Source organism: Cylas formicarius, unplaced genomic scaffold (genome assembly GCF_029955315.1).
Source record: "Cylas formicarius isolate icCylForm1 unplaced genomic scaffold, icCylForm1.1 PGA_scaffold_6__28_contigs__length_40554024, whole genome shotgun sequence".
Classification (NCBI taxonomy): Eukaryota; Metazoa; Arthropoda; class Insecta; order Coleoptera; family Brentidae; genus Cylas; species Cylas formicarius.
Genome location: NW_026844347.1, coordinates 38,122,416 through 38,141,818, shown reverse-complemented (window position 1 = coordinate 38,141,818; position 19,403 = coordinate 38,122,416). Strand labels below are relative to the sequence as shown.

The 19,403-nt window shown below is 37.5% G+C and overlaps 2 protein-coding genes across 3 annotated transcripts in view; both read left to right on the top strand.

Moving 5' to 3' along the window:
* The first annotated feature begins 173 nt into the window (after positions 1 to 173).
* Positions 174 to 15,120, top strand: LOC132703367 (mitoferrin-1). Its single transcript, XM_060672586.1, has 7 exons — positions 174 to 443; positions 1,198 to 1,417; positions 9,006 to 9,062; positions 9,703 to 9,878; positions 9,943 to 10,157; positions 11,581 to 11,798; positions 13,344 to 15,120. Exons 1-7 carry the CDS (start codon positions 327 to 329, stop codon positions 13,433 to 13,435), a joined length of 1,095 nt encoding a protein of 364 aa, XP_060528569.1. The 5' UTR covers positions 174 to 326; the 3' UTR covers positions 13,436 to 15,120.
* Positions 15,121 to 17,244: 2,124 nt separating this feature from the next.
* The window catches only part of LOC132702821 (uncharacterized), a 37,361-nt gene continuing 35,202 nt past the window's right edge, over positions 17,245 to 19,403 (top strand). For both annotated transcript variants that reach the window (XM_060671619.1, XM_060671620.1), the window contains exons 1-5: positions 17,245 to 17,384; positions 17,460 to 17,541; positions 17,605 to 17,717; positions 18,579 to 18,757; positions 18,816 to 18,929. In XM_060671619.1, the coding sequence (XP_060527602.1) occupies positions 17,312 to 17,384; positions 17,460 to 17,541; positions 17,605 to 17,717; positions 18,579 to 18,757; positions 18,816 to 18,929 (561 nt within the window). In that variant the 5' untranslated portion in view covers positions 17,245 to 17,311. The remainder of the gene's footprint in view (positions 17,385 to 17,459; positions 17,542 to 17,604; positions 17,718 to 18,578; positions 18,758 to 18,815; positions 18,930 to 19,403) is intronic.

The following is a 19,403-nucleotide window of genomic DNA, read 5'->3' as shown; positions in this document are numbered from 1 at the left end:
AACGTTAACAAAATAGGCACGGGATTTTGTTAAAGCACACAAAATATAAACAACGTTTTTTAAACGCTTCACACTCCGAACCTGTGGGGAAAACTTGCGGTGTAATGGCGGCAACGTCGCGCGCAATTGTCTTTTAACCATCGAGGGGTAGGAGGACAGGTCAGTGTCGTTTTTCGCCGAACGTGGTGCGTTTGTGCACTTGATTTCTTCGAAATTGCTGTGGATTTTTATTTTAACATCGGACAAGCTTAAGAGGCACTGACAACCGGAAATTACAAAATCCCCATTCTCGTTGTCTCCGAAAAATAGCGAATCGGACGCAAACTATGAATCCCGACGATTATGAAACGCTACCGACAGACAACGTTGGAACACATATGATAGCAGGAGCGATTGCCGGGATAATGGAGCATTGCATAATGTATCCCCTAGATTCGGTGAAAGTAAGTGAAAATAAACTTTTCCGACTGGTGAAAACGATTCCAGAAAGACGTTGCTGGGTGGCCATAATTTTGAGGTTATATCACTTTAAAATACGGTAACCAAAAGTGGCCAATGCTAAATTCCTATTCGGTTCGCGATTGAAGTAGATTTCAGTAATATCATGGTTCAGTTTAGTAAAGTAGCTATTTAGAACAGACATAAAAATATTGGCGAAAATTCAAAAGAGTTTGGAAATAGGGGGTTTAGGTAATTATAGAAGTTTGCGTTTTCGTTTAATGGCAGCCGAGATGCGAATCGGTCCCCATTGTTGCGCAATCACGGTTCAATCTCCGAGATCCGTTTATTAATGCCGCTTTAAATGTGAGGTTATGTTCGAGACAAATCACTTTCAATCTATTACACTTGCATTATTGACTGAAAGAAAGTGAAAAATTCGACGTCCATGGAATTTACAACGAAATCTAGCTATAATTCGTGGTTCGCATCGACTTTCGTTAATTATATCCGAACTGTATCGTGTTTAACGTGCAACAAAATCTAATCTCTTGGAAACCTGTATCGTGCCGTGTTATTTGTGACAATTGAATCGCCAGCGTAATAGTCGTTCATTTTAAGGCAAACGCTTACATTTTAATTGAAAATAATTTTTAATTATAACACGTTTCCGTTTAGAGATTGAAATTCAAAGCTCGGGCCGGTTCAAGGCTAATGCGATTCTGTTTACCTCCTTGACTTTTCCTCTTCTTTTTTTAGACGAGGATGCAGTCTTTGACGACTTCGAGCACGGAAGGTATAGGGGGCACCTTGATAAAAATGGTGCGGCAGGAGGGCATTTTGAGGCCCATAAGAGGCATGTCGGCGATGGTTTTGGGCGCGGGGCCGTCCCACGCTCTTTATTTTAGTTCTTACGAATTCCTGAAGGAGACGTTTAAAGATTATGTACCATCTGCCAGGTATCACACGGCAGTTTACGGTAAGTGTTTGTCCGTCTGTAGCGCGGTAAGCGAATGACTAAAATCGGTCCTATTGGATTTTTTTGTAACCGCTCGTGTAACTGTTTTTGTTTACTCAAGAGATTTTATGGTTCGGCGTGCTGAATTACCTCGCGCGTTATCTCAAGACCGTTTTATCAGTGGTGGTATTTTCAACAAAATGTAAAATTCTACCAGTAAACAGAATGTAACAATAGCAGTTGGATTCGAACTTGTTAATATGGCGTTAATTACTTCAACATCTCCACGTTATAAATGAAACCGGAACTCTCGGGTTTTAAGAAAAGCTGCGTTTTATTCGACTTAATTGATAGGAGATGTATGGGAGCTTTGATAAATAGTGGGAGATATTAATTATTTGGTGTATTAATAGGCTATTAGATTAAAATTGTTAAGTCCAATGACATTTATAACTTAAACTATACTGCAACAAATGTTGGAAATGTCTGCTTCTTAATTTTTCTCAAGCATTTAACTCTTTTTCGATTACGCTGCCTTTATTTTTTTTAACATTGGGGCAAGTGTACTGATCCACTGCTTCCGATCCAATTCAGATGAGTTCTGACAGGTATACTAAAATAATAAAAAAGCGGGGTGTTGCAGAAGTTATCCACAGATAAGAGTTGAATTGAGGTGGCTTTTACTTGATGAAAATCCATTTAACAAAATAAATAAGAACTAAAAGTTCAGATTTTCACGACATTATATAAATTCGCATGACAATTGTTTCGACAACACCGTGTCTTTATCAAATGTAATATTTACAAACTACCTGTTACTATATATACCGAAAAATGATACTAAAACTTTAATGTTGTGAGAATTTAATTTTAATAATGGAGGGGTATTTAAATCTAATTGATCGTTTGACATTTGAATGTCTCATTTTATTAATCTCCATGGCTTCCAGTTAATTAAAGTAGGAAATTAAATTTATTGGAAGCCATGGAGAATAGCAAAATGAGACATTCAAATGTATTGCTTAACTATCAATGAGATTTAAACTGAAATTCTCAAATCAACATTTTTTTTGGTATATATTCGCGTTTAACATAAAAACAATATTCGAAAATAAAATGTTCGAGAATTTATAATTTGTACCTTAGGTGGTTGTGGTGTGGTCGTCACCAAAAACCAACTGACAGTGACAGTTACCGTGTAAAGATGTAGTAAAATTCTGAATGATAAAAACAAATAATTTTTGAAACGTCTGGTAAAGCAAATAAGAGGGCCTAATTGGCTCAGAAGGAGCACCCGAATGCCCGTTCGAGGCAAAAAACCTTTAATCGAATCTATGAAAAATTTCAACACACATCCAGCCTAGTCAGAAAGAAAAGACCATTGAAAATAGATCGCGATAGAAATTCAACGATTTTACTAAAAGTCGAAGAAAATCCCAATAGTTCCATTAAAAAAAACATCGGAAAACCTGAAAGGAGAGTTTTCTCGATAAAAACGAGACGTCGTTTTCAATCAGACAGTGGACCATAGTAAATCCTCATTGCTACAGGCAATTTCAATTTCCAACTGTAAATGTGTGTAGGTAATTATGGGAATATTTTCAACAACTTTTGTATTTGACGTTTTTTTCCCAAACCTTAAATATATTAATAATCATCGAAAACAATATTCAAGAAAATTGCTTCTGGTGGCGACATTGCAGTTAAAAGTCAAAGGAGTTCTTTAGATGCTTAACGAAACAAAAAACATTAAAGTTATAAAAAAAGTAGTTGCGTAATATTGTTTTTCCGATAATATTCGATAAAGTGCCCACGTCACTGGAGTTAAAACTAAGCCTCTATGTTTATGAAGACTTTTCTTTTGTCATGTTTTTGGAACACTCTGCATTCGCGGACGACTCTGGCTGTTGTTTACTGATCGTGTGTGCGCGGGCGCGCGTGTGTGTGTGTGGATATATTGTATCATCGTGAAAACCTGCAAGGTCATCGACGAATCGCTACCTCATTATTACGTCAAACCGAGCACCTAGCGAATGCGGTAACGGTATTTCGGGCATGGAGCCCCATTATTTTTTTGCAACCGATTGTGCAACACCAACTCAGACCTCCCCCGCCCTCCTTTTTTTTTTTCTAAATCTTTGGTACTTATCCGCCATGCTTGGCAGGAGAAAGTGGTTCGATCGGTTCGTGGCTCGTTTTTTCTTGGCACCGTTGGGGCAGAAAAAAATCTAGGCCAATAAACTGATATTCTATTAATACGCCGCGTTTGCCGGTATCAGCGAGTAGTAGTCAATTGCACGACGGGGTATCGTACGATAATAACGTTTTGTTTTGTTGCGGGGGATATACCGGTACGCGCGGGAATGTTTTTTTTTATCGAGGATTTTCCGTCTCGGAAAAATATTTAATTATAAATTGGTAATCTTTAATATTTACTGTGTCGCACCTTGAACATGAAAACTCTTTTAAGATCAAGTGTAGCCCTAAAAAGTAGTGAACCTCGATATTTTATTTTAGATTTGAACATAAATACAATATTTTTCCTAACAAAACCCCCAATTATTAAATTCTAAGCAAAGTACGGACCTGTTCGGCCATATTTCATTCCTCCAGCTTGCCCGGGTCTTTCCTTAATTCGACGAACAAAAAATTGGTATACTTTGTCTCAAACTATGTCGTCTGGCTGTATGACGTCACTTATCGAAATAGCTTGCTGACATATACAAATCCTAATTACGTAAATAAGAACGGCTTTATTTATAATTTAATTCTGACCCTTGGAGTCCTTGGAGTTTTATTAAAAAGTATTTATTTATTAGTTTTTCCAATCCTCGAACCAGTTCTGGTATAGCATTGAGTTCTTCCAGCCATTTTTGCTTTATCTCAATCCATCCTTCCGTGGGTTTCTTGAGTTTTGGGAACAGGAAAAAGTCGTAGGGGGCTATATCAAGTGAATATGGTGGCTGAAATCCCATTTTACAAATAACTGTATTTAGCTCTCTAACGGCTGATAATGATAATAAAATACCAAATTATGACGTGTGACGTAAAAGTAGTAAATCCGACTACATGGCTGTTCAAAAAGCCTCACGTTGTTGAATGTTATCGTTCCAGCTTCGGCAATTTTACAGATGTTTAAGCGTAGTTTTTACTAATCCGGCGCCACCCTGTATATTAATTAATGTTTTAAATTCGCATTGTTTTGTTCGAATATCATACTGCAATTCCGACGACAGTATTGTCGAACGTAATTCGCCAGTGGCGTAGAACGCATTGTCGACGGGAGGATTGTGCAGGAGCTTGGAGAAATTGCAGAAATAGTTGTTGGAATGGAGGATGCGAGTGGCGCCACCACGCGTAGCCGACTCGAACTAAACGGTGACATGATCGATTCGCGCGATGGCGGAGCTAGAGGGGGCGAAAATGCAGATGCGAATCGAAGTTACGGGGTGTCGCAATTATATATGTAGTAGTTTTATCGTTTTTTTTTGGACACCCGGTACGAGCGCGTTGCACTTGTGATTGCCACGCGTGGGCCTTTTACCTTTGCAATTGTCACCGTCGTCACGCGTATTGATAAAAATCGGTGGACATAAGGATTTCGTGACGTCAGCAACAACCGCGGCGAGCTTTGATTGGTGTTAAATAAAATATTTTTCTCGCACTTAACGTTTTACAACGAAGATTTGGTTGTTATTTTTCTTATCGTTTTTGTTGTATTGTCGACGTTTGCCAAAAAAATTACGTTCTTTTGGCTGGCAGTGTTTTTTATGTTTCGTTTCTTGATGCGGGAAAAGAATAAAATGTAAATTTGCAGTTGCAGTTGCAGGGATCAGTAACTTAGAGGTTATGTCGTAAAATTCAGGTTAATTCCCATGATAGTTTTCGTTCCCGAATTTATTGAATTAAAGTAGTGCAACAGCGGCGTGACTACAGAATAATAATCTTGATAATTATACTTGATTATTATTACAGAGATAAGCTGATAATGGAGATATTAATTATTGTAAGTCCAAGTAAATAAAAACTTATGTTGAAGAATGGTCCGAATAGTGAGTTAAACTATAGTCATTAAATTCCAAGGATCTATTTGGTTTTTACATTATTACGATCATGGTTAAATAAAAATATTGTTGACACTGCTGTTTCTTTCATCTTAACAAGAACGGCTATGAAACAAGACTAACCAAAACTAACCAACATCGCTGATGTCATTGCCAATTGCTTATTGAACTAAAGAAGAAGAATGCGGCAAACATAACCTACATTCTAGCCTCGTTTTTAAACTTTCTCGGTTTTCTTATGCTCAGTAAAATGAGATTGTTTCTGTCGCACTGTGCTCTAAACAAATACGCCCAATGTAACCTCCAAAACACCAGATTATTTGGTGAAGGGTCCCTTATATTTTGGGGAGGAATCTCTTTAGCTGCTCGTGCCGACTTTGTGATTATTAGTAATGGCAGTTTAATAGCAAATAGACCGCTTGTTGCTCAGATTGTGCGAAATTTTCTTCATGAGTTTGGAATTGAAACTATGGATTGGCCAGCAGCCAGTACTGATCTAATCCCAATTGAGAATGCTTGGGAAATGATCTGCAGGCCTTTTTGAAGACCATAAAACACCCCTAACAGTTGGAATGGGCTTATTGGAGATATTGTCCAACTTGTACCAAAGCTAAAATTTTTATTCAAAATAGAGGAGGAAATAACCATAATTTATTATTTTTAAATATTTTTTTTATTTTTTGGAAAATATTTGATAATATTATAAACCCATCCGTCTCCATGCCACTCACGGGACCCTTGACAATCATCGTAGGTGCCCTGTGCAATACAGTTGCACAGTTCAATAATGATATGGCAACAGGGCATAGCAGAGATGGTATTCAATATCTTTCGAATAATTTCTTTAAAAGTACGTACCGTTCTTAAAACGGAGTAAATTATTAAAAATGCTAAAAAATAAATGTACGCGCTGAAATGGTTTTTGACCGCGTCACGTCAGTTCGATCTTGACGCATTACCGGCATAAATTTCTGGTGAGTGGACGGAATCGCGAGATCACACCGTCACGAAAATTATCCAATTAAAACCGCGGGACAAAAGAAAAATGCCGCGCGCGTAATTCGGACTTCCCCACCTTGAATTCCCATACCGAATTAAATGCGCTATGAAACAATGAATGACGGCGAACTTTGGACTCGCAAAAATGCAAACGCGCTGTAGTTTTCCGTGTATAGGCAGAGGACCAAGAAAAGTGTCGTCTCCTCGAAGCTTTTTATTTTATTTATTTTTTAGAAATAGTTACGACACTGAAGAAAAAAAGTTAAATACATATATATTTTATTTATAGTATATTTATTTTTTTTAACGGAATGCTATGAATATTTTTAAAAATTCTAATTATTCGCATGATTTTGAGATTTTTTCTGTCATAACATAGCATACGAAACTTTGAGTAGCTTTTGAGCAAAAATGAACCTTTCCATTTTTTTTGGATGAAAATGGGTGTTTTTTATACTTGAAAACTAAAATTGGGGTGGTCACAAATATCAAAATAATTTCTCATTAAAAAAAAATGAACAACTTGCATCTGGCACTTTTATTGGGTTTGGGGTTCAATTCTGTATCATTTCATAGCCTTTATCTTTTACGAATTTTGATGAATAATAACTCACTTCTATATTTGTTTACTGTCTTATGATTTACGCTAAGAAAAATAAGTTTCGAAAATTACAAATATTGGGGTTTTGAATTTAGAAAACAAAGATTCGCTTTCTTTTACAAAACTTCTGCATTCCTCCTGCTCAAGCCCCGAAAAAGCCAATAGGATGATTGGCGAAACGTCAGCAAGTTCGACTCAGCAAAACCCGACGCAGGAGGAATCCAGAAGTTTTGTAAAAAGTATTACAGTAGCCTGTGGAAGAAAAAAAAATCGCTTTTATATCATTGCACCTTCTAAATATTTTCGTTTGACTAGTTTCTTTCTTGTTTATCCTAAAGAACTTGCTTCGCCGATATCTAATTTCGTCATACCAAAGAAGTCGTTTCTTTGATCATTGCATATGGTCTGAGGGTAAATTTTTGTTGCCAAGTTGTACCATCAACGATCGAACATTTAACGCCTTTAACTACCAAACGTTATTCTCTTGCGTTCGTCAAAACGCGACATGGAGATTTTCTAGTGGTTTGTAGTTGATTGGATACGATGGGAAAACAAATACATACAATGTAATCGGGAAACGTCATATAATTAAGAAATCCCGCCGAGTTATAATATAACTTGTTGTCGATGTTACACGCGCTCGCCTACTTGATATCGATTCATTTGTTTCTAAAAATTGCGCCATATTCGATTTTATCGTATTTATATAATACCCTCCCCCCACCACTCCAACTCGCCTGGTCGCGAAATAAATTGTACACAGAAAACGTTGAATTTTTTATATTGAATATCTTCGATGTCTTCTAAACCAGTACCGTATTTTTCATTTTCTTCTTAATATGGAAATAAATAACCCTGTTTTTTTTTTAATTCAAGAATTTTCGTCCGAAACTGTCGTTCCACCTTATAGAAACGTCAGGTTACTAGATTTAAGAAAATATCTAATTTTCTAACGTTTTATTATCTCGTGTTGAGTACTTGAAGCTGAAGTTTCAGTGTCGAGTTTATTTGGCACTCGTAATTGATCGTCAATCAATTTGTTTTTGGCTAATTTTTGGCAATTTTGTTCGTTGTCACTTATTTTTCCACATATATGCGTTAAGTGTCGATTTAAACTGATTTGAACTTTAAGTTTATTACTATATTATTTTATGCCAGCCGGCTTGCTTGTTTTGGTCACAGACTACAGAACACGCGCGTCTATACGGATAAGTTACGTAGATTTTTTATTAACTAAACACAGTTGGCAAACGAAAAATCTGTACATTATCCAATGCATATAGTTTTGCACGCCAGCTAGTTTTAAACCACCTGGTAAACTTGGTATTTTGTATAAAACCGCTGATTCCTCCAAAATGACATCGTATTTGGTTAGTTTGAATTTTAGAGAATGAAGAATGTTCTGGATAAATATCCAAAATTGGGCGTGTGTTCCTAAAAAGTTAAGTGTTTGCAGATAGGAAGAACGTCAAGATTATAACCTATAAATTTGTTTTTTTTGTTTTGTGCTTATTTGCAGTTTTTCTACTAAATTAATATCCACCCAAAACCGTACTAATAATGGAAGGCCCTAGCCAACTTGTGTGTACTGACTTGTTATTATCATTGCCGATTTTGAGAAAACCCGAGAGTAGATTGGGAATGAGAGATATTTGGTTATTCAAACGGATCCCTTTCGGGTTTCGAATATAAAATTTATATAAAAACAAGGATATACTTTATAGCCATGAAAGTCTTTTGTTCTTTCATATTGTAATTATGCTGATGTTGTCCGTGGTTCTTTGCTTGATGTTCAGGCCAAAGGTAGGCTACGGAGAATTCAGAACTTATTTTATATGTAACTTAATGTTATTTTTAATCTTAAAAATGGATCGTGGGTATTCCTTATTTTAAGCCACAGCCATAAGCGTTGTGAATTATCGCCAATTTTTTTCCCTCTTTTCAGGGGTTTCCGGCTGTCTGGCGACATTGTTGCATGACGGAGTGATGAACCCCGCAGAAGGTGAGTTCTTGGCGTCACGTATTAGAGTGATCCGTTATCAATACCCCCTATTTCTTTATTTTACATTTATTTTTAATGGGTAGATTTAATATTACATACTTAATTATATGCAAGATATGCAAGAAAAGCAGGCAACGAATTGGTCTGTTCATATTGACTCCGTCTAACTCACTGTCATACTGCGAAAGCGTAATAATCTCTTAATACTCAAGTTATGAGGTGTGTGTATTTCGCTTTATTTAACTGTAAAAAAAAACCTTCCAGATTCTTCTTGGTTTGGACTATAGAGAATCCTGTAGAATCCATTTTCGCAGTATTCGTACTATGACTTTGTCATGGACTTTTACAATAAATTACCTTGTAACAATTCTTTTAAGAGGTCTTTCAAGCATCTACAGTACTGCTAAATACCTAAATTTCAAACTTTAAACCTGTGGTGTACCCTGTTATGAATTTGTTTATTTTCTTTTGACTTGCCAGAAATGTTTTGTTTACTGTTGGTAGATAAATAAACCAAACCACAGCAAACTGAAACCACAGTTTCTGGGTAAAATAGTTGCCTTTCTTTGTCGATTTCGATTAGATGCTAGTCAAACTCGGCATTTTCGCCCCCTATTGTACCGAAATCTACAATTCACAGTGGTCAAACAGAGGATGCAGATGTTCAACTCGCCCTACAAGACGGTGCTCAACTGCGTCAACGACGTCTACCGTACCGAAGGCCTGAGGGCGTTCTACAGGTCCTACGTGACGCAACTGACGATGAACGTGCCATTCCAGAGTATCCACTTCATGGTTTACGAGTTTGGTCAAAAGGTGATGCCGTTTCTTTCACTACCGCCACCTTTCGGTAATAATCGTAGTCTCGCTTCGTCGTTAGCTCACCAACGCCGAAAGGAAATACAACCCACCGGCGCATATGCTGAGCGGCGCGGTCGCTGGCGCATTCGCCGCCGCCATAACCACGCCCCTCGACGTCTGCAAGACGCTGCTCAATACCCAGCAGACCGCGCAGGCCAGGGGTCTCGTGCAGGGCATGAAACTCATCTACCAGCTCAGGGGACCGGCTGGCTATTTCAGGGGCCTACAAGCCAGGCGAGTCGAATGGATTTTCATTAATTTTAAACCAGGTGTCACTTGATGACGTTAACTTCTGCATAAACCCCGGACACCTCATGTTTTAGAGGCGCATGGTGACTTGTAGAAGTTTGAAAAAAGCGTCGCCTTTTCTATTTTCGTTATTTGTTGGGGTTAATCCGCCAGTTGAAGTAGTGCTCTAGTGATAAAGTGTGATTTTTAGTTTTTTAGATATCTACTTGACGTTTTAAAAGTTACCAAGCTATTATTACTTCGGTGTGTGACATGAGCAGGTGTCGTAATCAAGGAAGACCATTTTTTTGAAAGTCTAAATAGAACGGCGCCAAAAAAAAGTTGACAAAATAGACTGGCCAGCACAAGCTGCCATAGTACATACATTCAAAATTTATATACGGTCGAAACTCTATTTAGGGAAATTTAGTGGACTGCCCCTTGTTATAAAATGTTATGGGCACTTGAAAAATAACAATACGCATGTATTTAATTATTTTACAAACATATTTTTTTCAAATAATCGGTCATTTTCTTTTGAATTTTTTTAGTATGACCTCGTACTTTGGCCCGTACTTTCACCATTTCTTCGAGACGGGCATTTTCCCTAGCAGCTTAACTGAATATAGGGCTTGTTGAATGGTTGGTGGTGGTCCCAGATCAACTTCTTCATCTTCGTCTTCCTCTTGGTGCTCTTCCTCACCCTTTTCTGCTTTTAGTTTTACGATGGGTTCAGAGAGTGGTACATTTTTAAGACGTTGCTGTTGGAACCACTGCAACATTGCCCGATCCAAATCTTCAGATTTTAGCTTTCTTAGTTTTTTACTAGCACTGCCTGCCGCTTGAGCGTGAATGATTTTTTCTTTGCACTTCCAAATCGTGGATACAGTCGACGGTGTAAGTCCGAATCGACGTCCCACATCACTTTTCTTTTCTCCCCGTTTTACCTCCCGCATTAAAGCGAGGTAAAATCATTTCCGACAGATAACGCAACTCGGCTCTTATTTCAACATCAACATTTGTTGGAAAAAAACGGGGTTATTTTATTTATTTTAGTGCGGTGCACATTTTAGTAAAGATTAATAAGATTTTTGTCATATTTTTAATGTCCAGTGAGATGCGGGGAAATGGTTTTCATTTTTATTTTCGAAAACAAATTAAACATGCCAAAAAGTAGTGGCGTAGATTGATTTTTTTAAACTGCAATTAGATTATCCTCTGTGACGCCTCTCGATTTAATCTTTTTTTCTAATTAGAAGCCCCTTATGACTGTTAACAAAAATGTCAAATTTTAACGAAACCAGTATAAGGTTTTTGAATATTTAATATAAAATCGTTTTTTTTTTTATAATAAAAACTTTGACTTGTGTACACGTACAGAGTGGTCAAAGTTAGACGCGTATCGTCAACTTGGTATTTATGTCCGTAGGGTGATGTACCAAATGCCGTCGACAGCGATTTGTTGGTCGACCTACGAGTTTTTCAAGTATATTTTGGGCGCGACGCAGGACGTCCGGTTGGCTTCCGCGACGTCCACCGTCCTGGCGGAGGACGGCGACGCTAAGGGGGATCACGCTCAAGCGCATAGCGAGAAATCGACCCACAAGACGCGGGACACCTCGCCCAGGGAGTTGCCTGCGATGTCGGGTAAGGCCGGGGTCGGGGGGAGTATTTTTATTATTCAAAAATTATCTTTGCACCGAAAATTCCCCTTTTGGCGGACATGTTTAAACTTAATTTTATGGCGTCACAAACGATATTTTGTATTTAAAAAAAAAAAACAATAAATATGACATCAAAATAACGTAAAAGATCATTCTAATTTTTCTTTTAAAATGTGAGGCATTGTACTGTACTTTTTATAGCAACTGGTGACCTATTATAAATGTTACCCGCCTCTCTATAATTTTATTTTATAAAAATGTATAGTATATCGGAAGTTGTATGTATATTATTTCATAAATGGAAAGGTCCTTTTACGCTAATCCTAAAAGTTACATTAACTAACCAAAAATAAAGTGTTCAGTTGTGATAATCGTAGCATATCTGGCATTATGATTGTTCAAAAATGGAAATAGGACCAAGTTATGATAAAAATTTTTTCTTTAATAAATACTTGCATAGCAAATTGCAAAGCATAAAATCTAAAACATAAAAATTACAAATTATTGTTTGCGATTAAACAAAATTGTAATACAATACATGGATACAACATACAATTCGTAAATTAACAATCTATTTTTTGCAGTTATAAAAACAATTGAGAGTTCAATGGTTTCCAAAATTTCCCAAAAGAAAATTGTGCCTTTTTTGCTTTGCTTAACATGTACAGAAGTTATCAGTTAGTGTTGTAGTTTTGGTTAGTTCTTCTCAAATATTTTTTTAGGAATTTGAAGCCTGTGATATTTTCAATTACTGACATATTTTTTTCTTATAACAGCAGCCCCAACAGCACCTGAATTTTTTTTGCAATTTACCTCAAATTGTTTTATTAAACCCATTAACTGTCGAACAAACCGAGGTCGCCTAGAATTTTGAGAGTGCTGTAGGTACAAAAGAAGAATTTGTTTTTGTTGGGTTAGAAGAAATAGAAGAGATGAGTCGTTTAATTCTTCAATAACTTTTTCAATCGGATTCTATTTGTAATATTATTTCTTTTATTTAACACAGAACCTTTTGCCTTTACTCGGAATACCCTATAGTGTGGGTCTATTCATATATAACAAAAGCAGTAAAGTACCTGAGTCGGCTCCATTGTAACGTAATACTATCATGAGAGAGAAACCAGAAATTATATATTTGTGGTTACGATATACACCACAATAAGTGAAAGGGCATTTCTTCTTCTTCTTCTTTGTTTTTTACAAAAAATCGGGCAAGAATACTGGTTGGTTACAGACCAACACATAAGAAGAAACCATAATCAACATTTTTTGCACGGGCCGTCCGGGGTGGCGGGGGGCCATCGGGCCTTGCAAAAAATGCAAAAAGTAGCTATAGCACGGTACACATTTTTAATATCGGGGTAAAAGATCCTTTTTTATGAAATAATAGATATAAGTGTAATCCCAAATCTGTACATGAAACCCTATCACTTTTTTTAAAAAAAATAATGTAAATTTAAAAAAGTTAACCTTGAAAATTTACCATTTCCTCGTAAAAACCCAATTCCTAATCTTCTAAATTTCTTAGGGGCGGGTCTATACGGGTCCATATCGTTTAACACGATGCACAAAGCCGACTACAGGCAGAAAGACTCGGTGCTGGACATCATCCGTACCTAGTTGCGCGATACGTCGCCACACGATGTAAGTATTACCTTGTTACACCGACGACGACTACGACGACTACGAAGGAGGAGGGGCTACCGACGTTCTTTAAAAATGGCAAAATGGCGGGCTTCCGGTCGTCGTCCGTGCGTGTAACGTCGCGAGACAATACCAGAGCACTCGCCAGCGGTGCGAAAAAAAAAAGACGAACATAAAAAAGACTCCGAACATATTGTAAATAGTCGTCGTGAACGGGAGGGCCATCAGATGGCGCCTTTTTTTGTAAAAACGTAGGGAAAAGTGTTCCACGCTGTAAATTATTTAGGTTAGAAATTAAAGTGACGGTGACGACCGCGGCAGAGGATTTGGATTATTTCCCCGCGCCCGCCCGCCCGCAAAGAATTCATCACGCGTCGCCGCCATGTTGTTTCCTCATATTGTTTTGTACGTTCCCGAGGGTGATTTTGACTCGATTGAGATTCTATTCGAAATTATTTTTGCCTATGGCGTTCCGCCGGAATTGTTACTTCGCGATTTCTCGGTCCCCCTCGCCTCAGTCGAACTAGGTTGACATGTATGACGTGCGCGTAAAAGTTTATTTTGCTTTTCATGTTTATAATTAAAATGTTCCATGTATAACTAGTGCTCAAAAGAAACGATTATTCATATAGAAGGTGTTATCTCAGTTTTTGTACTCGTAATATTATGTACCGGGTCGCCAATTAAGAAAGTTTAAGGAATTAAGAAGTAGTTGAAAGAAATAAACAATACAAAATGCGCTTAATTGGCACAAACACTATCCAAAAATTTGGGAACCATTTATCATTGATGAAATGCAATATACAAAGAACAAAACATTTACAAAAATTCTAAAAAAACAAGCAGGGCAGTTATGGCTTGCACTAGTTACAGGTGAAGATCAACAGGTCATTTTCATCCACACCAGGACAGGATTTGTGAGACCACTTTTAAAATACACAGCATGCGATCCACCCTTCGATGGACTGTAAACAACAGTATCCACAATATAGTGGCGTATCGCCGTTTTAGCATTTATCTTATTATTAACATTGGTTGGTTTTTGTTTTGTGATTTCTTAATCTCTTGTATGAATGTGTTCGAAACTGTTTTCCAAATCCCGACAAACTCTCTTTGCTGGATGATATAATCTTTAATTTTTATGATCAAGTGGTAAATGGGGTTCCACTTGACGTGATCTTACTCAATAATAAATCTTATTTTTTGTAAAGTTGTCTTTGTCAACCTAGTTTGATTTGATTTGATCCTTGACGTGCTGAAAATTCCTTTGCCTTAACTATTGCATTGCAGTTTTTCTCCAAACACTCGTACATATATTGTGATTGATCTTGAGGAACAGTTTTCGAGATTATGCACTTTTTTGTATGTTTATTTAACCTAGACACGCAACACCCATTATTAAAACAAAATTGCCCATTAAAAACTTCATAAAATGCTTTTAAAAATGAAACATAACGCCCACCAATTAAATCAAAATTTTTGGCGCTGTAATCGGCTGCCTTACAATGAGTGCTCGGGTACTAAAAGTTCCCTCACTAGTCTTCCATGTATTAATTAGATTTCCGGAGTTGTTTTCTCAACGATTGTGTTCGGTATTCGCCATTCGCATTTCGAAAGACAAAGATGTATTTATATTTTCATAGAAGCATGTTTTTTTTTTTTACAAAAAACTTTACCGTTTGAATTAGACTGGGACATCGCCTCCTCACTTGAGGTACTGAGCAACACAGTAATCGTTCAGTAGGTATCGTTCGTTATCGTTATTGTTCAATAAAAGACACCCAAGTTCGAATATAATTATTAAAATAACGTAAAATGTTGCTGAGTATCTTCGCTGAGGCGTTAGAGATTGGCGTACGTTTGGGTTCGTCGCGGACGGAGGGAGGGGCGGGGAGGAGACATCTTACTGTACATTGTAGTCGGAAGTAACTATATATATATATTTTTTATTGTCATCATTCGGATGACCGTTTGTAAAAGCTGTGATAAAGTCCTTATCAACTATGTTAGGTATGATATTGACTTCGTTCAGATGGGGGTACTATCATATTTGTTTTTGTTGGTGCGCGGGGCGAGGAGGGGAGGTTCAAAAATACGTGAAACGCACCCGGAACGATACCCCCTCCGCGCCGCGCGCGCAATGTAAGTTTTGTTTCGGTGATAAGGGTCCTTGTCACTATCATCGCCCACTCAGTACGATTTTAATGTATTTTTTTTTATTTCATTTTTTTTTTTTTGTATAAGTATTGAAATATAATTATTAAATGTTACATAAACGTTTCGTTTTATTTTACTTGCGTTACGAATATGCGCCGGATTCATGGTTTAAGAGGTACGGGGACACACCACAATAGAAAAAACGCGATAAAGAAGGTCAACAAAGACGTTATTTCCAAAAAAAAATTACCTTTAATTTCCCTCTTTTGCGTTTCTTTCTATATGACTAAATCCCAGTCAGGGCAGTTTTGCAAAATGTCTTTAAAAAAAATGAACCTGGCGCGGAACGACAAACGAAATTCCTGTGTCAATTTACCACATCCCGCAATGATCTAGATAAAGAGGTCATGCTATGACGTAACTGCACAATAGCTGTCACTGGACCGCTAAATATAACAACATAATCAACCGAATATAGCGGGCCTACTGCGGTAAAAATAGATCCGGCGCTGGCAGTATATTAATATTTTCGTGGAGAAGATACTTCTACGTTTCATTCAATAACTTTCTAAACAACGATTTAAACATATCCAACTCGTTTTCCTAGAATATTTAAAGAAATCTAGGCATATTTTGACAAAAAACTGCCGTAAAATTGTCCCATCCAAATCTATTGACAATCTGTCAGTGGCCATATTGTTATTGGTTAAAAACCAATGTTTTTCATAGTTGCTTCGTAAGTTTTTGGATTAACGGCACTAGACAGCATTTCTATAGATCTAGCCTTTGATTTACATCAGGTAAAATTTGAAGGTGGCACTTTTATATGTCAATAGAAAACAATAAAAAATTTTCTTTGCTTTTTTACTACATTGGCAGAATATTCACGGATGTCGCACATCGTAGAAGTAGTAGTAGTAATAAAAGCCAAAAGATTTATTCGCTTTGACGAGAGACCAGAGTATCGTTAAGTTAAGTTAATTATACGATTAACAAACACTGTTGGGCAAGACTGCTAGGATCATTTGCCCATTTCCGACATCCGTCGAGGATTTTCGCTTTTGGCAATGACCAACACGTACAAAGAAGAAAGAAAATTTGCTCAGGTAGCAAAAAACGATTCTGACCGATACCAAAAAAATCGACTTCCTCCCGCTTCCACCGCAGACCATCCGGGCCCATCCGGCCTCCATACCGACGTGAACAGGGAAAAACAATCAGCAATCACTTTAAAACAATCACTAGACACTAAAAACACTAAATCCACCAAGTGGAAACCAATTTCAAAAATTTTTGGACGATTGGGGGATTCTGTCGGGAGCGAACGGAGGTTAAACCGCCGCGTGCAATGCTCCACCACAGAATCCACCAGAGTATCGTAGAAGTTCAATTCAATTCAATAATTCGTTTTACAGTTGGGCACGATTGCTACGATCATTCGCCCATATCGTAGAAATAATAGTTATTATGTTGTCACAAAGAGTTGGACAATATTACAATGATCACTCGCCCAAACACGGAAAACATGTTGCTTAAAGGTGTGGATCACAGACCACTAAGCTAAACATCTGCAATTACGTTTGACGTCACGCCCTGTGTCAGCTGCTTTTGTAGGGACGGCTATGATTTAGGCCGTCAAAAATCTCTTTTCGACAGGTCTTTTGTTGGGGTTGCGCTAAATTTTTTGTTTGAAGAATGTCCAGGATTCCAAAATTTGGTGGAGATAGATCTGGACGGGCTGCTGCTAGCACCAGCAGGACGATCCCAGGTTATTTGCCTTGTCAATATCGACAATCATACATTACCAAGACTTACGAAATATTTGTCAATTTCAAATCCGCAGATCGTTCCTCTTACTTCCAACACGAGTCGCTATGCGATCCCTGCGCGCCGCAATCCAGTACAAGACCGGAAACGTATTCGAGGTGAACAAAAAAAGATCATAACCAGAAAAAGTGTGAAAATAAAAGCCGATTTTATTTCGACAGAATTGGTTCGCGAGTTCGTCAGCTTAGAACTCCCCAAGTTACCTCTACGCCACTGGCGACACGCGCGCAAAGACCGGACGGAGTCGCTACGCCACTGCCCGAATCCTTAGCAGGTTATTTATTCCGCGATTTCATAAATAAATTCATTTTGTTTAAACTAATGACGAGCAGTGAAATTTTCTTCCGAAATCTTAAACTTAAATTTGTAAATATGGAACCGATAAAAAAACATGATTTTTTTTACCAAGAAATCAGTTACATAGTAGTATAGACATTTGACCATAGATGCTGGAAATTTCATAAATTTGTCTCTTACGGTTGATTTGAGAGTCCGTCCCTAATGTTGTGTCGTTTAATACCTACCAGACCAACAGATTGAGACAGACTATACTGAAATATATATTCAGAAAATGCGTTTCAACAAACGTTTTTCAAACATTATTAATTCAATGAAAATAAGTTCTAAAAATGTTTTAACCTCAAAAATACAAAGGAATTTTCAATCATTTTTTTCGAAATATTTTCTAAAAGTTTTAATTTGCTAAAAAATATCAATGTGTTCTTTTTAACGTTCGCTGCTTTTAAAGATAACAAAAATGTTAATACTTTTTACAAAACTTCGTCGGTTTTTGCTGAGTCGAACTTGATGACGTTTCGCCAATTATCCTGTTGGCTCCTTCAGAGCTTGAATGAAACTGGCTTGCATTTTACTCTGTACATGTTTATATATTGTTTGAGGAGCTAAATGAGGGGCATAAACACCGTCTCGGATGACTGATTCCCGTATTGGTGACAGGTTGCAGTTAAGATTGTTAGTTTGCTTATAGATTTCTATATACTCTCGGATTTTTCGTTGGTAGAAGAATTTTAGTTTTATCGAATAAAATTTTATATCCGGTTTCGTAATTGTGATTTATTGATTGATTGTGGAAGTTTCTTTGAAAAAAAAAAAAAAAGTTAATACAAAATGTCAGCCCGGCCAGGTCGGTACGTCGTGCCGGCCGAGTATGGGCCGCGAACCGTTAAAGGCATGGGGATGACGTACTCCAGCCCGCAATCGCTGCGGGGGCAAATGGAGGCCGCCCTACCTAAACACCTCAAATATTCGACCTCCAAACCGCCGCACGGGTTCATGGACAGAAGGGCCCTACAGGTATTACGCTTTGTTACTAGTTTTCTAAACCGGACGCCACTGGCGAATCGCTTTTTAGTCCACGCAACTCGAAGATCTGTTTTCGGGAAGTTTCCACGTCTACGAGCGTGGACCCCCTAGACATGACCCGTCGGGCATTCCTTTCGAAGATCCCGACGTGCTGGAACAACAGGTAACGACGCCCCTCGTTTTGCCCGTATTTTTTTGACCCTTAACTGAAAACCAAGAACCGTAAACCTAATAGGATTGCCTAATCCGCCAAATCTGTCGGCAAGTGCAATGCGAAAACTCTCGCCGGCTGTGACGTAGATGAAGTCCTGTATTGGCCCGAGTTTTGATCAACTTTGAGTATTTTGAGTAGCTAATATAGCATTTTGTTTGGATAATCATTCTCTATTTTCATTTAATGCCAACATTAAATAGTTTTAGTACTTAGAAGTAGCGTAGGGTGGGCCTCAGGTAGGGTAAAATCAAGATGGCTTATATGTATTATCTTAAAGAACATATTAAAAAACAAAAAATATATTAGGCATACATAACAACTATGTATAGGTGGCAGGTAAATAATAATATAAAAAATACATATTACTACATAGACTTAAATCTTTATTTTACAATTTTACCATACTTTCTAATTTTTTTCTGA